Source organism: Chenopodium album, chromosome 1 (assembly GCF_948465745.1).
Source record: "Chenopodium album chromosome 1, dcCheAlbu1.1, whole genome shotgun sequence".
Classification (NCBI taxonomy): Eukaryota; Viridiplantae; Streptophyta; class Magnoliopsida; order Caryophyllales; family Amaranthaceae; genus Chenopodium; species Chenopodium album.
Genome location: NC_137834.1, coordinates 2714 through 21177, shown reverse-complemented (window position 1 = coordinate 21177; position 18464 = coordinate 2714). Strand labels below are relative to the sequence as shown.

General features: G+C 33.1%; 1 protein-coding gene and 1 long non-coding RNA gene across 3 annotated transcripts; both read left to right on the top strand.

Moving 5' to 3' along the window:
- The first annotated feature begins 1594 nt into the window (after positions 1-1594).
- Positions 1595-10137, top strand: LOC145638866 (serine hydroxymethyltransferase, mitochondrial-like). Of its 2 annotated transcripts, none has more exons than XM_081689916.1 (16): positions 1595-1766; positions 1893-1937; positions 2043-2129; positions 2965-3086; positions 3164-3240; positions 4391-4515; positions 5350-5442; positions 5946-6038; positions 6149-6346; positions 6724-6828; positions 7896-7961; positions 8073-8150; positions 8518-8629; positions 8724-8834; positions 8988-9157; positions 9916-10137. In XM_081689916.1, exons 1-15 carry the CDS (start codon positions 1677-1679, stop codon positions 9131-9133), a joined length of 1548 nt encoding a protein of 515 aa, XP_081546042.1. In that variant the 5' UTR covers positions 1595-1676; the 3' UTR covers positions 9134-9157; positions 9916-10137. The 2 variants fall into 2 exon arrangements, with proteins under 2 accessions (XP_081546042.1, XP_081546051.1); XM_081689925.1 differs by having other exon boundaries at positions 1596-1766; positions 9921-10137.
- A 1490-nt stretch (positions 10138-11627) lies between these two features.
- On the top strand, positions 11628-13141 carry LOC145583014 (uncharacterized). The gene is made up of 2 exons (XR_014100096.1): positions 11628-12024; positions 12948-13141. It is a non-coding gene; the product is annotated as an uncharacterized LOC145583014 (long non-coding RNA).
- Positions 13142-18464: the final 5323 nt, after the last annotated feature.

The window sequence follows — 18464 nt, the reverse complement described above, 5'->3', positions numbered from 1 at the left end:
GACTTTTTAGTCTGAAGTGTATAGTGTATAACTCTCCTCCAATATTCTGTCTTCTCATTGGACCTAGTAAATAATTGGACTTGTCAAGGACTTTAAACACAATTTTGTTCCTCAAAACTAGCTAGTTTGGGTTTAAGATTTTTTGGATAGATTTCATCTTATTAATGAGGCCAAGTAGAGATTTGGCCATTTTGATTAAGCTTTAGAGAGTTTGTTAAACAAAATATTGATTGAGTTTAGGCTAAAAAATCACTTTTTTTAAAAAAAAAAAAAGCTCAAATTAGCTTATTGAACAATTTGTTTTTTGATTATTACATATACTAAAACAACTAACATTCAATGACTATTTATCAAACATTACTTTTGCATAATAAGCTCTTCACCATTAGCTAGTCAAACTAGCTAATATAGAAGCCACTAGTCAAATCAATTAATACAATCATTGACAAGCTAATCAATAAACAAGCACATAATAAGGGATTTTAAACTTAACTTATAAAACATGTAGGTTTTTGGTTATACATATACTAAAATAGCTAAATATTAACATCTATTATGAAACACTCTTACACAGCACAAAATATAAAATAGGCTGCCAACTGCATTGAATTGTTAATAACAAACAATATGTATACCTAATTATATATATCTCTTATTTTAAACTGGGCTCTTTCTTATTTCGATAACTTTTATTTATTTATTTATTATTACTATTTTTAATCTTGAGGCCTTGTGTAGTAGAGCTTTTTGCACTTGTTGATCTACGACCTTGCAACCAACTATTCGAACAACCTATTACATTAATAGGTTCAACCAGTCAATACATCCCTTTATATTAATCAGCTATCCTGCCTTAAAAAAAAATCAGCTATTCTGCCTTAAAAAAAAAAAAAAATCAGCTATTCCGTACTACTCTCTTCGTTTTTAAATACTTGTTTCACTTTCCTTTTGCGGCCGTTCTTAAATACTTGCTCCATTTCCTTATTTGAAAAGCTTTTACAATAATTAATTCATTTACCTCAACTAGTGGACACAACATAAATAATATTTTATTAATTTCACATTCTTTCCTCAATTCTCTCTCTACTACTTTTGCTTTTTATAATATTATATTCTTCTATCAACCCCACTACCTCCATATTTTACTACGTTATTCAATTTCTCCTAAAACTCCGCGCATGGAGAAATAGAGCAAATATTTTAAAATAGAGGGAGTAATTAACTAATTACTAAGCATGGCCTAAATTTTTTTGTAGGTACTTTAAGGGTCTGTTCTCATACGTTAAAATTCTGTTCAGCTCAATTCAGTTCACTTAACGAGAACAGGCCTTAAGTTCTGATAAAATACAACAAAGTAAGTTAAACTGGACAAAAAGAAAATAAAAAATAAAAAAATTACAAACGCTCGCACTCACCTGGTAGCTCCTCCTGCTTTTTCAAAGTAGATTGTGTGGTTGGTGAAACCCAAAACTTGCGCACCTTCATTTGTGCGCGCAAAAAGAAGATAAATCTATCCATGAAAATGAAGCTACAATTTAAGAAAACGAATACGCCACAAAAAATTAAAACCTTTAATTTAATAATTTCCTTTATTAGCAACCACTTAAAACTCACCCACATTATCCTTCCCCATTTTACACCACTCTGCCACCCTTAGCTCCAAGGAGAGAGACCAAATGGCCATGGCAATGGCGCTTCGCAAGCTCTCCAATTCCGCCAACAAACCTATTCGTGGCGTCTTTAATGGCGCTCCTCTCTACTTCATGGTCACTTTCTCTCCCCCACTTCGTATTTTTCGTTTATTTTGTGAATTTTATTACAACTTTTGTATGTTTGATTTTTGATTTTTTTTTTTTTAATCTTAATATGTGATTTTGAATTTTTGGATTTAGTCATCTGAAGCAGCAATTGAGAAGGAGAAACAAGTTTCTGTGACGGTTTGTATGATTTACTTGATATGATTGTTGTTTGATTTCGTAATTTATTTGGATTTTGAACTGGAAATTTTGGATGAATTTCTGAACAATTGGATCGTTGGACAGTGGCCGAAGCAATTGAATGCGCCCCTTGAGGTTGTTGATCCTGAGATTGCTGACATTATTGAGCACGAAAAGGCTAGGCAATGGAAGGTTTTGTCATTTTCTCTCTTCTTTTCACAGTTCTTGATTATTTTTAGGTCCATGTTTTGTTATCCGAATATTTCCTTCGTTATAGATTTATAACTATTTGACTTCATATTTGTCCATATTAGTAAAACTCTACGATCTTTGTTTATTTATTTATTTATTTATTTTTCACATTGCACATTTGTTAATAACTTGATATAGTGTAATTTTGACCCTTAATATTTTGTCGAGAACATTCTAGAAACATTTATATGGTAGGTTTAGTTTTATACATTAGTACCAATAAATCATCAAAGTGTTGTCAAAATGAGATATGTGAATAGTGTTTAAAACACTAAACAGTAAAACTTATAAAAAAAATCTAACGTTTTACCTACTTTTGTGTTTTATACTACTGCTGTACTGCACTTATGGAAAAATGTGGCCAAATAAACAGAGAAAGTATAAGTTACCATTAGAATTTAGTATATACTTTACTAGTTTAAAGTGCACTATCATCTTTATTATACAATCTTGAAAAATTAAATTGTCAATGATTAACTTTCTATCATCATGTGATTTTGTATAAGAGATACCTAAAGGTTTTCAATTGAATTTAACATGTACTCTCTCCATATATTGCCTCTGATAATAAAACATAGCGATTTCAAAGGTACTTGATATTAGGTGTTTCTTCACAGTTAATCCTCTTAAAAATTCTATTAAAAACTTACCAAATGTAGTGAATAGTATTGTGTGTCCATGCTAACTTTATGTTCATTTATCTTTTAAGAGTTTGTATTAAACTCGTTGTTTTTACAACTGTCCTGATTCATCTGTTGACATGTTTGTGTAATAGGGTCTAGAACTTATCCCATCAGAGAATTTCACTTCAGTTTCTGTTATGCAAGCTGTTGGGTCAGTCATGACCAATAAGTACAGTGAAGGATACCCAGGAGCAAGATATTATGGTGGAAATGAGTATGTCTATTCCATTTATTATTGCATCAACTTAATACTTATTTCCTCTTCCTAATTATGATTAAACCTCTGTTCAGGTTCATCGATATGGCTGAAACTTTGTGTCAAAAGCGTGCATTGGAAGCATTCCGATTGGACCCGGAAAAATGGGGAGGTGAGTTTTCTAATTTGTAATGCTCTTTTTCCTGTAACTTGAAGGCTTTTTGATCCTCTTAAAACCCAATTAACTCATGGGTGTAAGTGTCTCCAAAAAAATACCAATTGTTTCTATTTTTGAAATGGAATATTTACGGAATCTCCATGAATAGCATGGTATTTACATGAGATTCCTCGTTCTTATTCTTAAACGAGTTCCAGAGGGCTTAGTTGATCCATGATTTATCTTTCAGTTGTTTCGAGAAAAGAAAGAATTATATCGATGGGGTGTAGCATTGGAACCTACAATCAAATTTGTAAGAGAGCCAAGTTTGTGTCCCCCATTTTAATATTGCAGGATAGGGGCTGCTCATCTCTTCCCCCCTATACAGAAATCCTTTTTCTCATAAGAGAAATCAAGGCCTTAATTTCTTAGGAGCTTATATCTCTATAATATATATATATATATATATATATATATATATATATATATATATATATATAGAGAGAGAGAGAGAGAGAGAGAGAGAGCATTTCATCAATCTTAGCCTTTAATTTCGCTACATCCGACGGCTCACATTTCACCCGCATTTGCGAATTTTAAAACTTTTTTCCAGTTTTTTAACCTTTAAGTCAATTTTATTTATTTTATGACTGATTTCATTTACTTTTACTAACTTTTCATTTACTTTTTAGAAATGAAACTGGAAATCACTTTGTAAAGTTGAAATATTACGAAAATGCCATTAATGACACGAGAAGCATGTTGACATGATCTAAGGGCCTAGATTAGTTCTTAGTTCTTATTATAGTCTTTGTTCTCATTAAAACTTGGTTATATATATATATTCCGTTTCTTTTTAGTTGACACGTATTCCTTTTTAGGAAGTTCTTTTTAGTTGACACGTATTCCTGTTGGAGTAACTTTTTTATCTTGCATTTACAAGCTACCTCACTTGCTTTTTCATTCTCTCTCACTCTCTCTCCTCTCCTTAATATATGTGCCTAAATCAAACGCGGGAACTAAATAGAAACAGAGGAAGTATATATTTGACATGTGCTTAAAGAAAAAATCATCATATTACAACAGAAGATGTGCATTGTGATTTCCTTGAGTTTGCTCCCGTTTGTGGTTCTAAAGTCGTGGAACTTTTTTATATTGTGTGCAGTGAATGTCCAACCTCTTTCTGGATCACCGGCTAACTTCCATGTTTACACTGCTCTTTTGAAGCCTCATGATAGAATCATGGCTCTTGATCTTCCACATGGTGGACATCTTTCACATGGATACCAGGTCTTGTTTCATCACTTTGTTGATTTTTAGATTGTCAATATCTTTGTGCGTAGAACATTGCATATATCTATCTACTTAGACTATTCTTCTAATATATGATTGTTGTACGGCGTTGCGCTTTTTTTTGGGGGGGGATTGATTGGTTTTACTGATATATTTCTTAACTTGTGAATCAGGATATTAGATGTAAGGATCAACTGTGAGGAATGCTGACTGATACACAAGTTTAAAAACAATTTTGAGTGTTTAGGGCTATTCCTTTTCATCTCAAAAATTAAGTTTCAAGAAAAATATGTTTAGATAAGTTGATTAAGATCCTATGAACTAAGGATTTCCTAAGTTCAAATCATGACTTCAATAGTTCTTATAAGCTTAGAAAAGCTCATCTACATCCTAGTTTGTTCAAAGAAGTTCCAATAACTTTAGATAAGTTAGCAATTGGGGAAACGAACATGCTCTAATTTCTTTTACTAAAGCATTGTTACTGGAAAAAAAAAAATAAAAAAAATAAAAATAAAAACATTTTCTGCAACTAAAACAAGCATAGAAAATTATTAATGATTGACAATTAGATTGAAGCTTTGAGTTAGCAATTTAATGGTCTTCTTGGATATCTAAGCCTCGTGTTTTAAAAAAATAAAAATTAGAACTGCATAAATAGCTGTCATTTAGTTTCATCATTGGTAAGTTCTGCCAGTTTTACAATTTTTGAATATTGGAATGTTGTGTTAAATGACATGTGTGATCAATTTGTGGCATGCATCCTATCAGTTAATTATTTGCTAAGCAATTTTTTGGTAAGCTAAGCTTGTAACTTCTATTATTATGTTGCAGACAGACACGAAGAAGATATCTGCTGTGTCTATATTTTTTGAGACAATGCCGTACAGATTGGATGAAAGCACTGGTTATATTGATTATGATCAGGTAGGCCAATTTTTACCAAAATTAGGATTTTTTTTTTCTCTTTTAAGGCACAATAAGCTTTTTCTTGAAAAGTAGCTTGAAATTGAGCATCCATGCACCTATTTTCTAGAACTGAGAACCGAATACTCCAATTTGACCTTCTATGGTTATTTTAAAAAAAAACGTCAACTTGGTCAATTTTCTTAGTCATCATTCAATGTAATATATGGTTTTATAAAGTTCATCCTCTGGATGAGTGGATGCTCAGTCTAAAGTCTAAACTTCTGAGCATTAAAGAAATGCATAGTTTTTGTTGCTTCCAATTGACATTTCTGTTAAGACAAGTAAATTTGTAATTTATTATATTTGCACCTTTGACTTATATAACCTTGATTTAAGCAATTATTTGCTATTGACCTGTTGTGTTAATGTTAATTTTACCAAGCAATACCTTAAATCCAAAAGCATGCAGCTTAATTAATAGGGCTGTTGTTTAGCTCATTTGATTGGGAACTCCATTGCAGATGGAGAAAAGTGCCACATTATTCAGACCCAAATTGATTGTTGCTGGAGCAAGTGCCTATGCACGACTCTATGATTATGAACGTATCCGCAAGGTAAGATCTTTTGTTTTAAACTAATCTCTTTGTTAGACAAAGCAATTAGTTTTATGGAGCACGCCGAGGATGCTGGTCTGTAACAATAGTATCTGTAATTTTTTTGGCAGGTATGTGACAAGCAGAAAGCAATCATGCTGGCAGATATGGCACACATCAGTGGATTGGTAGCAGCTGGTGTGGTACCATCACCGTTTGATTATGCTGATGTTGTGACTACAACAACCCACAAATCCCTTCGTGGACCTCGTGGAGCAATGATTTTCTTCAGAAAGGGTGTAAGGGAGATTAATAAACAAGGGAAGGAGGTAATGCAGCTCAATTCAAATGTTGCTTTATAAGTGACTACTTTTTAGCTCATGCCAACTATTTGATACTTATAGCTCATGATGTAATCCCTCTGTCCAGAATTAGTAGTCACGTTGTCCCTACCTCTCATAACTATGGATATGACATAACTTGACAACAAGACCCTACTTAACAGTTGGATAATTTTCATCTTCTTTCCATCAGTTACTAAGAAGTCGGCCTTGTGGCATATTGACCTATCTATTCAAGTCATTACTAAAGTGGGAATTGTAACAAAACTTTTCGGACATCCTAAATAATTATTTGTAACCATTTATAGTGGATGGAGAGACGATATTATGCATGCTTTACATTAAATTCTAGTTATTTTCTGCAGGTACTGTATGACTATGAGGACAAAATCAATCAGGCTGTCTTTCCTGGTCTCCAGGGTGGTCCTCACAATCATACAATAACTGCCTTAGCAGTCGCTTTGAAACAGGTTTGTGTTCTGAAAATGATGTTTGGCACCAGTCATAACTCATAATAATGCTAATTGATGCTGTATCTGATTATATTGACAGAAGGAGTAATAGTTTTCCACATATATGTATAAAAATAGCAAACAATTTTTTTAAGGGATCAAACTCTTACTCAAATGTGTTTTTTTATGTGTGTGTTGATGATTGATTTTGCTTCGAATATTTCTTTAGGTTTAAAAATTTCTTAATATCAGTTTATTAAGTCTAAGCAACCAATGTTTTGCTTATATCAGGATCTTTTATGGTTATCTTTTACTTCAAGTAGTGTGTAGGCTATAAAATACAAATAACTCTCTTTTTATGATAAATGTCAATTTTAAGGAATTTTGATTTTATAGAATGTATTTCTTTTCTTTCTTATTTATTTATTTTTTAAAAGTTGAGTTTTTTCCATCACTTTGTTTTTCTATTCTTTTTGAATTATTGTATTGGGCTCAACTGTCCACTTTTCAGTTTGAGTCACCTTATCCTTGCATTTCTAAATTGATATGAATTTTTTATTTTCATTCCCCTCTGCTGAGCAAAGCCTCAATGTAACTTAGACTATTAACGGCCAAAGCCTTGGAAATTTTTATCTACTTGGAATTCCAGCAGATTCATGCCATGACCTTAAGAGGATTAGGTATAGTTGATGTGGCTTTCAGTATAGCTAATGATGAGAAGACTAACTCATATGCAGGACAAGCAAATTGATCTTATGACAATGTGTATTGAATAAACTCAAATTATCAAAGACTGCAAACTGCTCTGGTTTTCATTTGAAATTGGTTGAACAGCTCTGCAACTATTGCTGTGATCATGGAGATGTACCATACTAAACCTCCAGCATTTGAGATCACTGTATCTTAACTATATGCCTTCTATAGACACTTCTTTTTACCTTAGCAATTTATGGTGACTTTCTTCCCCCTCCTCTTCTAAAATCTACACAAACTCTTGTTTGGGTGTCTAGTTGCTTATAGCAGTCTGTGACATTTAATTCAATGTTTCCTGAATTGAGGCTCATGATACCTTCACGGAAATGCAGGCTATGACTCCTGAATACAGAGCATACCAAGAACAAGTTCTTTCCAATTGCTCAAAGTTTGCAGAGGTAAATTTATGTTGCCATGCTAGCATGCTAAGTTTATTAGGATATGAGTTATGGATTTGAATAAAATTATCTTTGTTGAAAATGAATTTTATTTTATGCTACATTCTGCAGGCTTTGGCTGGGATGGGCTATGAACTTGTTTCTGGCGGAACAGACAATCATTTAGTTTTGGTGAACCTGAAGAACAAGGTGAAGATGATTTCTTTTATGATAACTTCTCATTGATAGTATCTTTCTATATTTTTCTCCTGCAACTTTTGCATTTCTTCTGGTCTAGCTGACATATCATAACAAGCGTAGAGAGGTAACATAAATGCTGGATGCCTGGAAGTATCAACAATTTTCTTAGGTTAAGAGATCTTGTCAAATGATATGTAGCAAAAAAATACTTCATGCAGTAGCAGAGACACCTTGTTGAATTATGGAGTATTAATTTACCCAGATGACACTTTGTAAATTTTTGTGTACTGCAATAATAAATGTTTGCTACTTTTCTCTATATGTAGTGTAACGAAAGATTTTTCTTTGCCACTTACATTGGATCTTGCTTTGTCAGGGTATTGATGGCTCCAGAGTAGAGAAGGTTATGGAAGCTGTGCACATTGCAGCCAACAAAAACACTGTGCCTGGGGATGTTTCTGCTATGGTTCCTGGTGGCATTAGGATGGGTAAGAGGGCATACGCCGCATACCCATGGAATTTATTCTGTTATTTTCTGGCTTCCTGTAACTTAAAATTAACTTTTCTTACTTTATGTTCCAGGAACACCTGCCCTAACATCCCGGGGTTTTGTTGAAGAAGATTTTGTTAAGGTGGCTGAGTATTTTGATGGTGCTGTCAAGCTGGCTCTAAAAATCAAGGCTGATACTAAAGGTACCTCTTGCTCATCATCTTTTTCTGTGTCTAAAACCAAGTAGTATTGAAGTGCATGCATATATGATATATGTCTATGTTCGGAGGAAAAATGAAAAAGAAAAGAACAGACCTTGTGTGAATGTGATGATACTGACTGCTTTTGCATATCAGGAACAAAGTTGAAGGACTTTGTTGCCACCCTGGAGTCAGGTACTTTTGATTCAGAGATAGCAAAGCTAAGACATGAGGTTGAGGAGTACGCAAAACAATTTCCAACAATTGGATTTGAAAAGGAAACCATGAAGTACAAGAATTAAACAAGCTTTTATACAAGTTGCAAGGTTGGTTGTTTGATATGTAAAATGTGAGATTATTTTTCATAGTAAAGTACTCTATGCTAGGCATGGTAATTGAGACCTACCTTTAAGTTTGATGTCCTTGTCACCTTTCTTAGGCTAGGGTGGTGTTGGCATATGCAGTTTTTCCAAATACTGGTATAAGGCTTTTTTTTTTTTTTTTTTTTTTTTTTTAAAAAAAAAAATTTGTTTTTATTTTATTTTATTAGCTAAGGTCTTGTTCTCTTCACCTTATTTTGTTAAGCTGAAATTATTTTTACAGAATATTATTTAAATAAAGTGAAGAGAACGGACCTTAAAATAATCAAAATATGAATAAGGATGTCTTAAAAAACACAAAATGAGACACATCAACTTGAATAACCTCCATGGAAATTTATTTCTACAGTCCCAACATTTTCTCATAACATATTTTTAAATGGTTACTTTGGGCATTGTGAATCTCTCCCCATAGTAATGGAAAAAGAATTTGATGGCATCGAGCTTTAGTTTAGATTAAGTGAGCTAATTAGCTTCATCCTCTAGGGATGTAATATTTTTTTATTTTTTTGAAACCACGTCTAGGGATGTAATATGAGCGAGCTACAAGTTTTGTTTGCTTTTTGAGGAAGCATGAATTTCCTATCAGTGTGTTCTGGAACAAGTTTCGTTTGTTGGTTGCAGCGCACTGTTGGAGCTTGTATAGTTGTTCCTGAATGCCCTTTTTTTTCTTTTCTTTTTTTTTTTTTTTTTTTTTTTTGTAGCACAGGTCACTTTGAACTCCAAAGAAGCTGATGGAACCAGACTGGGATGACCATTATATGGATATACATGTATAATCTTGAAGCCGAGGGCAAAGTCAATGTAACACATGTTTATTGAACTCCATTAGCTGTATATTATGTAATTCCGTCTCTACTTTGATGTATAAATACATATTCAAGGAGCATTAAATCAATAAATTTGGTGTTCAGGGTTGGTATCAATGAGATCTTTTCAACTTTAGGTGCACCACCCTTCCGTAGATGAGTTCTACATTGAAATCTTGAAATCATTTTACATCAATTGTATATATTTAAAGAGATTTGGGTGGGAGATTACAAAAGTATGGTACAAAGTCAACAGTATATTATACTCCTCCATGGCCATATTTGGTAGATGGCTTTGAAAAAAAAAAATATTAATATTATGGATATTCTTTAAAGCCGGATGTTTTTTTATAAAATAGATATATGTTCTTTACAGAACAACTTTATGTTCATTATGTCTTTTTATCAAATATTCAGATGTACCATGCTTGGTACATCCGCCTCCACAAAGAATCCTCCCTATCAAGTGAAACTCAATCACCAATTCATCATTGAACCAACAACTAATTGGGTAATTGGTATCTTGATCTCCCTATTAATGATAAGTTGATAACTACGAAGTAATTAACCACTGTAGTGATCTTTAAAGCGTATTTCTAAAAAAAAATAAAAAATAAATAAATTTAAATAATTAATGATTGCGCCAGCATGAGCCAGTATAGAGTCTCGTTATGCAAGAACAAATGCATAACAAGGGGTAAGAGTGTAATTGCACGTAATGTATATCTATATCTATACTTAGTCTTTAAAAACTCTAACCATGATACACACATGTCTTCATCCTATGTTCTCTTTTCCAATCCAATGTGCCACATGCTCACTATTCCAATCCAATGTGCCACGTGTTCATTATTCCAATACAATGTGCCACGTGTACAAATCAATATTTAAATGGAAAGTAATTAGTCATCAAATTATTAATATTAATTAAGAATTTAAAACTGAGCATAATTTAGTGATATTAGTTGGAGTAAAAGCTAAACTGTTTGGATTTTATGTTAGCTAAAAGCTAGCTTTGACCTTTCATTCCACCACACAATTTAATATGGAGTATATGTAAATCTGTAAATTAAACCAAAAACCCACCATAATCCGATGGCCGCTTCATCTTCATCAGCAAACCCACAAATAATTCCACACTCTTCCTCTTCATCTCCCCTCTTCAATTCCCACAAATTAAATTCCTTTAATCATGTTTTCGGTTACAAATTCCGAACATAATAATGATGTATGTTAATGCTTTTTTACACTACTACAAAAATGCTCAAAGAGACCTTAAGTAAGAGACCATTTAAATAAATATGTGGTCTCTTGAATACAAGAGACCAAATATTTCAAATAAGTGGTCTCTCTTTTTTTTAATTAAATAAATTAAAAAATAGAGACCATTTATTTAGGAGAAGTGGTCTCTCCCTTTTTTAATAAATAAATAAATAAAAGAGAGAGACCATCTATTTACAAAAAATGGTCTCTCCTTTTTTTAATTAAATAAATAAATAAAAGAGAGATAATCTATTTACAAAAGTGGTCTCTCCTTTTTTTTTTAATTAAATAAATACCAAAAAAGAGAGACCATTTATTCAAGAGAAATGGTCTCTCCTTTTTTTTTTTTTTAATTATTTAAAAACATAAAACTTTTGATAAGATCTTTTAAACTCTCCACTCTTCACAGTCACTGCTAATTCCCCACTTTCTCCGCCATTTTCACACTTCAATTTTCCCCTAAATCTCATAAACCCTAAATCCTCTCATTATGCCCAATTAATCCTCAATTTTCCCAGATCTAGCTCAATCAATCCACCCCCATTTCAGTTATGGGTCATCTAAATCTACCCTCCTCCAAAAAACCTGCTAAACAATGGAAACTTCTAGACTTAGTCACCGCCTTCTTCTTCGGAATCGTCATCCTCTTCTTCCTCCTCATCTTCACCCCTCTCGGCGATTCCCTTGTTGCTTCTGGTCGGCAAACGCTGCTTCGAGCCTCCGCTTCCGATCCCCGACAACGTAAGAAGCTTATTGTCTTTTTGGAGGAGACATCCTCCGGTGGTGGCCACAACATCGATACTTGTCCGACGGATTTTTTGTATCAATTTCATTGATTTTTGTTGTTTTACTTTGTTTGATCTGCTTTGATTGAAGTATTATGCGTTAATTCTTTCGATTTTTTTGATTTTTTGGTTTAATTTTGCTGTTTTAGAATAAGTTGATTGTTAGTTGATTTGTGGTGATTAGGTTTTTTTGTTTGTTGTTTTGACTTTTTTTTGAGTTGTTGAATCATAGTTGATAGTAGTAGTTATGATTTGATGATTTATTGATTAATTTTTGGTTTCATGATTTGGTTTGGGGATTTATGAATTTGAAGATTGCGGAAAGTTTTAATTTTGATTTTGTATTGATTTTGCGATCTCACATTGCTTAACCTTGTTTTCGTTGATTGCTTATTTAATTTTGATTTTGTTTTGATTTTGCGATCTAACAATGTTTTTAACTTTGTTTTCGTTGATTGCTTATTTAATTGATCTTGATTTCTGATTTTTTTTTGAGATGATTTTGATTTGATGTTGGATTTCTGCCTAAATTTGATTACAATTTGGTAATGCATATTAGCTGTTCGACGAAATGCCTCATTGAAAATGTCATTCAAAATAGTTTATTGGCCTGGGTTGGTAATTATAAATAAATACTTGTGATTTTGCAGGTTGTAATATGTTAGTAGGGGTGTGTAACTTGAATTACTTTCTGCCTTTAATCAGATTAGGATCTTCCTAATTATCATTTACTATTTTATTTTTTAACATGGACTGTGATAATCGACCTTCTTAGACTCACTTGATCAAATGTGCTGAAATTTTCAATCAAAAAGAGTTTTAATTTGCTTTATTATTATAATTGTTTGCTAATTTTGAATGTCTTGGAAAAAATTTCAGGGTAAAAAGTGTAATCAAAGAATATTGATGATTTTGCTTCTTGAATGGTTCGGTTGGCAAGATGTTGCACAAGATCTGTCAAGAACGCCATTGTATCTAGTTTTTTTTTTTTTTGCAGTAGTATGGGTTTCGTACGTTGTATAATTTTTTGCAAGTATATTGATGATTATTATCCAAATAATATGGGTTTTGTACCGTTGTACGTAGTACTCCGTATAACTTTTAGTATGAGTTATGTATAAATTTTAACAAGTATGAACTACTTGTATTTTGTTGTACATGTAAAGTGCATTTTTTTTAATTAAAATTACATATGAATAATTTTTTTTAATAAAAAATTGCAAGAAAGAGACTATCTATTTGAAATAGGTGGTCTCAGTTTTTGAAAAACTAAGACCATCTATTTAAAATAGGTGGTCTCAGATTTTAAAAAACTAAGACCATCTATTTGAAAGAGGTGGTCTTAGTTTTTGAAAAAACTAAGATCATCTATTCTAAATAAGTGGTCTCTCTTTTTAAAAACAAGAGACCACTTTTGATGAAATGGTCTCTTAGGCCAAAGAGACCCGTGAGCTAGAGACCATCCCTAAGGTAGTCTCTTTGGCCATTTTGATATGGTCTCTTTGGCCAATTTTGTAGTAGTGTTAGTACGGAGATTTATTCAATCATCTGTCACTACAATATTAATTCTATATAACATAGTAATTCCATCATCAAATTCACATGTAGATTCACATTTGGTGAGTGACTATCATCTTGTGCCTTTTATTATTATTATTATTATTATTATTATTATTATTATTATTATTATTATTATTATTATTATTATTATTATTATTATTATTTTTGTAGAATTTATATTTAAATTTTCGCTAAAATTGAAATAAAATTTAAACATGCATGAATTTTTGTTAATTGAAACCCTCAATTGTCAAAATTGGAAAATTGTTAATAAGCCTAAGTCTAGCTAATACTCAAATTTTAATCCGTTTACAGGAATGATGAGTCAATCCCAGAAATACAACCACTTGAAGACAAATAAAATCCACAACATACAAAATGGAGGAGACTAAATATGAAGACATGACGGGAAAATGTGGATGCTACAATATGAAGAATGCTATCTCATTCGGCCATTCCCCAACTATCTTATGTAAACATAGTTACTTAAACATATATTCAATAATATTTTGCTAATCTAACTTCCTAATTATTGATTGCTTACTAATCCATTGAATGTCAACTTCAACATATTATAATGCAAAACAATAACAACAACAACAACAACAACAAAAAAAAAAAAAAAAAAAAAAAAAAAAAAAAGTTATTTTTCCTCACAAAATAAGTCACGACCAAAACCCCCGATGTCTCCATACTACTATTTGTCTATTTCATGATTAAATAAAACTACATGCACCAAAAAAAAAAAAAAAAAAACACCAATAACAAGCCCGTACATTTACGGGACAAAAGACTAGTTTTGATGTTAGAGTAGTACCATTTAGTGATCTATAGAATCATTGGGTGATCAAATAGTATTAACTATTAAGTGGTACTATATATACATTCAATGACTTTTCAAAAAAAATATATATATACATTCAATGGTACTAACTAAGGACATGTTTGCATTGACTAAACTGAGTTGAACTGAATTGAACTGAGTTGAAATGAATATTTTATGAGAGAGGGAAATTAGGAGATGAACTAAACTAAACTGTACTGGTTGGAGTTGAGCTGAGCTAAATTGAACTGAACTGATTGGAGCTGAGCTGAATTGAACTAAACTGATTGGAGCTGAGAACTAAACTGAAATTAAGTACTCCGTAAATGTGAACAGGCCCTAAGTGCATATATAGTATCACTAAATAACTAATGGTATTATATAAACTTTCAGTGGTAATTCACCACTAGGGCCTGTTCTCTTCATGTTATTTTCAGTTCAGTTCTAATAAGTTAAGTTAAGTTTCTAATTTCCTTCTGTCATCAAATATTTAGTTCAGTTACAATAAGTTAAATTTAGTTAAGTATTTTTTTATTTTTTTTTTTGACGGAAAAATGTAGTTAAGTTAATTTCAGACTTTCAGTAAATATTTAAGTACAATATAATTTTTTATTCTTTAAAAAAAAAAAAGTCTACGTAGTACGGTGTATATTTTTTAAACTTTAGCACCACACTCCGTATACTCCGTATTTGTTCACAAAACGGTTGTTTAGTTTTCATCGTTGATGAATGCTCATCCAACGATTCAAATTTTAAGAAATGTCTGTGATCTGTGTGAGGTGCTCTCAACCAATCAGCTTTTAACTCATTTTGTCCTGTGATGTGTGATCCGTGTGAGGTGCTCTCAACCAATCAGATTTCATTCTTTTTAATTAACTGCATTTTCCCTCCCTTTCTCCGTCATTTATTTTCTCTTTCCTCTTCCACTACTATTGCTTCCTCTCTTCATTGTCATCCCCACCTCTGCAATTTCTCCTTCCACCTTTTCTACTCTTCGCCGGAATCCAAACCTCGAAGCTTTCCCTAAAACATTGGTTGAAATTTGCCAGTATCCTCGTCTACGTTGGACAAAACGGTGATGTTTTTGGTTCAAAATTGAGGTCACCAATGAACCGCGACTCCCAAAATTTCAGATAAGTTTGACTCATAAACGACGGCATACGGTTTAACAACACCGGATATAGGGTAATTGAAGGTGTCACCGGGAAGAGGAGAAGGATCGACGAAGAAATTAGGGAAGCGAAGAGAGGTCTACCGGAACACCCGGATGCCGTCCACGGTGGTAATCCGCTGGGTATTTATGATTCCAGCAAGATAATGATGGTTAATTCGAGTGGTTTCGGGGAGCCCGAGCCATATGGAAGAAGGGAGAAAAACTCTATGAATTTGGGTGAAAATCTTGAAGGTTAAAGGTTCAAGCAGAGAGAAATATTGGGTTGGTGAAAAAAAGTAGTTCACCATTGACAATTCCTCTCTCCTTTTGTCCTCTGTTCATAAACCAGAAGAGTTTCGTTCCAAGTTCCACCATTGACAATTCCTTCCTCTGTTAACCTCACTTTTGGTCAGCCACCTTCAACCCAAAATACCCATAAAATTTACATTATTCGGGTTAACAGAACCCACAAAACCATCCAATTTAACCACCTATTATCAATTCTTTTAAAATCGATATTTTACCCATTCTCTGCAATTCCACCCACAATCTATCCCCCTTTGAGACCTTGGGAATGCGCTTGAAGGAATTTTCGATGATGGTCGTCAGCGTTGTTCGATTCCTTTTGCAGGACACAGATTATGTGCTTCAAGAGCTAAGGTTTGTCAGGTCATTTTTACTCAATCTTTAAAAATTGATGTTTGTTGTGGATTTTTTATTTTCAAACTTTGATTATCAAGTGATTATGATATTGTTTATGCGATGAGAAAACCACATTATTCCCTCTGGTGATAGATTTGGGCTTGTTACTTTGACTGCCGTAACTGAGGTGGTAGTTTGGGCGTGTCGAATATGGATCTGATACTGCTGTCGCCCGTTGATTTTGCAAATACATCCAATAACCAATATATTTTGGACTTATTCGAATTAGTAAACATGTTTAAGTGCTTGAAATGTACTTTGTTGCTCCGTAACATGCTTGACATAGTTAATGTTGTTGCTGTTGTGGTGGAGTTGCGGTGACTCCATGTTTATCTTTGTTTCCTTATGAATTGGGAATCTACATTTGTATAATGTAAACCCATCCAAAAAAATAACACTTTTTCCAATCATTTTGCTTCGAATTTGATAACTGTCTAGGAAAATGTAGAGATACCATATTATTGAATCATTTGATTAATAATTTGTTTGATTTATTAATTTTTGAGTAGATTTAAGAATTAGTTATGCTTTAATTGTTAATATTTATTTGTAAAATTTTTTTATGAGTGTGTATGGTTACCACAGTTATAATGAGTTTTATTTGTCAAATTTTATTTTTTTTTATCTTTTTAACGAGTGTTTATGGTTACCAGTGTTATAATGAATTCCATTGGTCATTTTTATTTATTTTAATTTTTTTTAATGAGTGTTTATGGTTACCAGTGTTATAATGAATTCCAATGTTATAATATGTTCTTTTCATCAATTCACAATAATAAAAGGAAGAAAATTCAACACATTTTAAGGGTTAAGGGTTTAGGGTTAAGGGTTAAGGGTTAAGGGTTAAGGGTTTAGGGTTAAGGGTTTAGGGTTTAGGGTTAAGGGTTAAGGGTTAAGGGTTTAGGGTTTAGGGTTTAGGGTTTAGGGTTTAGGGTTTAGGGTTAAGGGTTTAGGGTTTAGGGTTTAGGGTTTAGGGTTTAGGGTTTAGGGTTTAGGGTTTAGGGTTTTAGGGTTTAGGGTTTTAGGGTTTTAGGGTTTAGGGTTTAGGGTTTAGGGTTTAGGGTTTAGGGTTTAGGGTTTAGGGTTTAGGGTTTAGGGTTTAGGGTTTAGGGTTTAGGGTTTAGGGTTTAGGGTTTAGGGTTTAGGGTTTAGGGTTTAGGGTTTAGGGTTTAGGGTTTAGGGTTTAGGGTTTAGGGTTTAGGGTTTAGGGTTTAGGGTTTAGGGTTTAGGGTTTAGGGTTTAGGGTTTAGGGTTTAGGGTTTAGGGTTTAGGGTTTAGGGTTTAGGGTTTAGGGTTTAGGGTTTAGGGTTTAGGGTTTAGGGTTTAGGGTTTAGGGTTTAGGGTTTAGGGTTTAGGGTTTAGGGTTTAGGGTTTAGGGTTTAGGGTTTAGGGTTTAGGGTTTAGGGTTTAGGGTTTAGGGTTTAGGGTTTAGGGTTTAGGGTTTAGGGTTTAGGGTTTAGGGTTTAGGGTTTAGGGTTTAGGGTTTAGGGTTTAGGGTTTAGGGTTTAGGGTTTAGGGTTTAGGGTTTAGGGTTTAGGGTTTAGGGTTTAGGGTTTAGGGTTTAGGGTTTAGGGTTTAGGGTTTAGGGTTTAGGGTTTAGGGTTTAGGGTTTAGGGTTTAGGGTTTAGGGTTTAGGGTTTAGGGTTTAGGGTTTAGGGTTTAGGGTTTAGGGTTTAGGGTTTAGGGTTTAGGGTTTAGGGTTTAGGGTTTAGGGTTTAGGGTTTAGGGTTTAGGGTTTAGGGTTTAGGGTTTAGGGTTTAGGGTTTAGGGTTTAGGGTTTAGGGTTTAGGGTTTAGGGTTTAGGGTTTAGGGTTTAGGGTTTAGGGTTTAGGGTTTAGGGTTTAGGGTTTAGGGTTTAGGGTTTAGGGTTTAGGGTTTAGGGTTTAGGGTTTAGGGTTTAGGGTTTAGGGTTTAGGGTTTAGGGTTTAGGGTTTAGGGTTTAGGGTTTAGGGTTTAGGGTTTAGGGTTTAGGGTTTAGGGTTTAGGGTTTAGGGTTTAGGGTTTAGGGTTTAGGGTTTAGGGTTTAGGGTTTAGGGTTTAGGGTTTAGGGTTTAGGGTTTAGGGTTTAGGGTTTAGGGTTTAGGGTTTAGGGTTTAGGGTTTAGGGTTTAGGGTTTAGGGTTTAGGGTTTAGGGTTTAGGGTTTAGGGTTTAGGGTTT

Bases quoted from the DNA above. Each gene is read 5' to 3' on its own strand.
- LOC145638866 (XM_081689916.1), top strand. From the start codon at position 1,677: ATGGCCATGGCAATGGCGCTTCGCAAGCTCTCCAATTCCGCCAACAAA. The intron at 6,039-6,148 runs GTAAGATCTTTT...TTTTTTTGGCAG, and splicing joins ATTATGAACGTATCCGCAAG to GTATGTGACAAGCAGAAAGC. The intron at 6,347-6,723 runs GTAATGCAGCTC...TATTTTCTGCAG, and splicing joins TTAATAAACAAGGGAAGGAG to GTACTGTATGACTATGAGGA.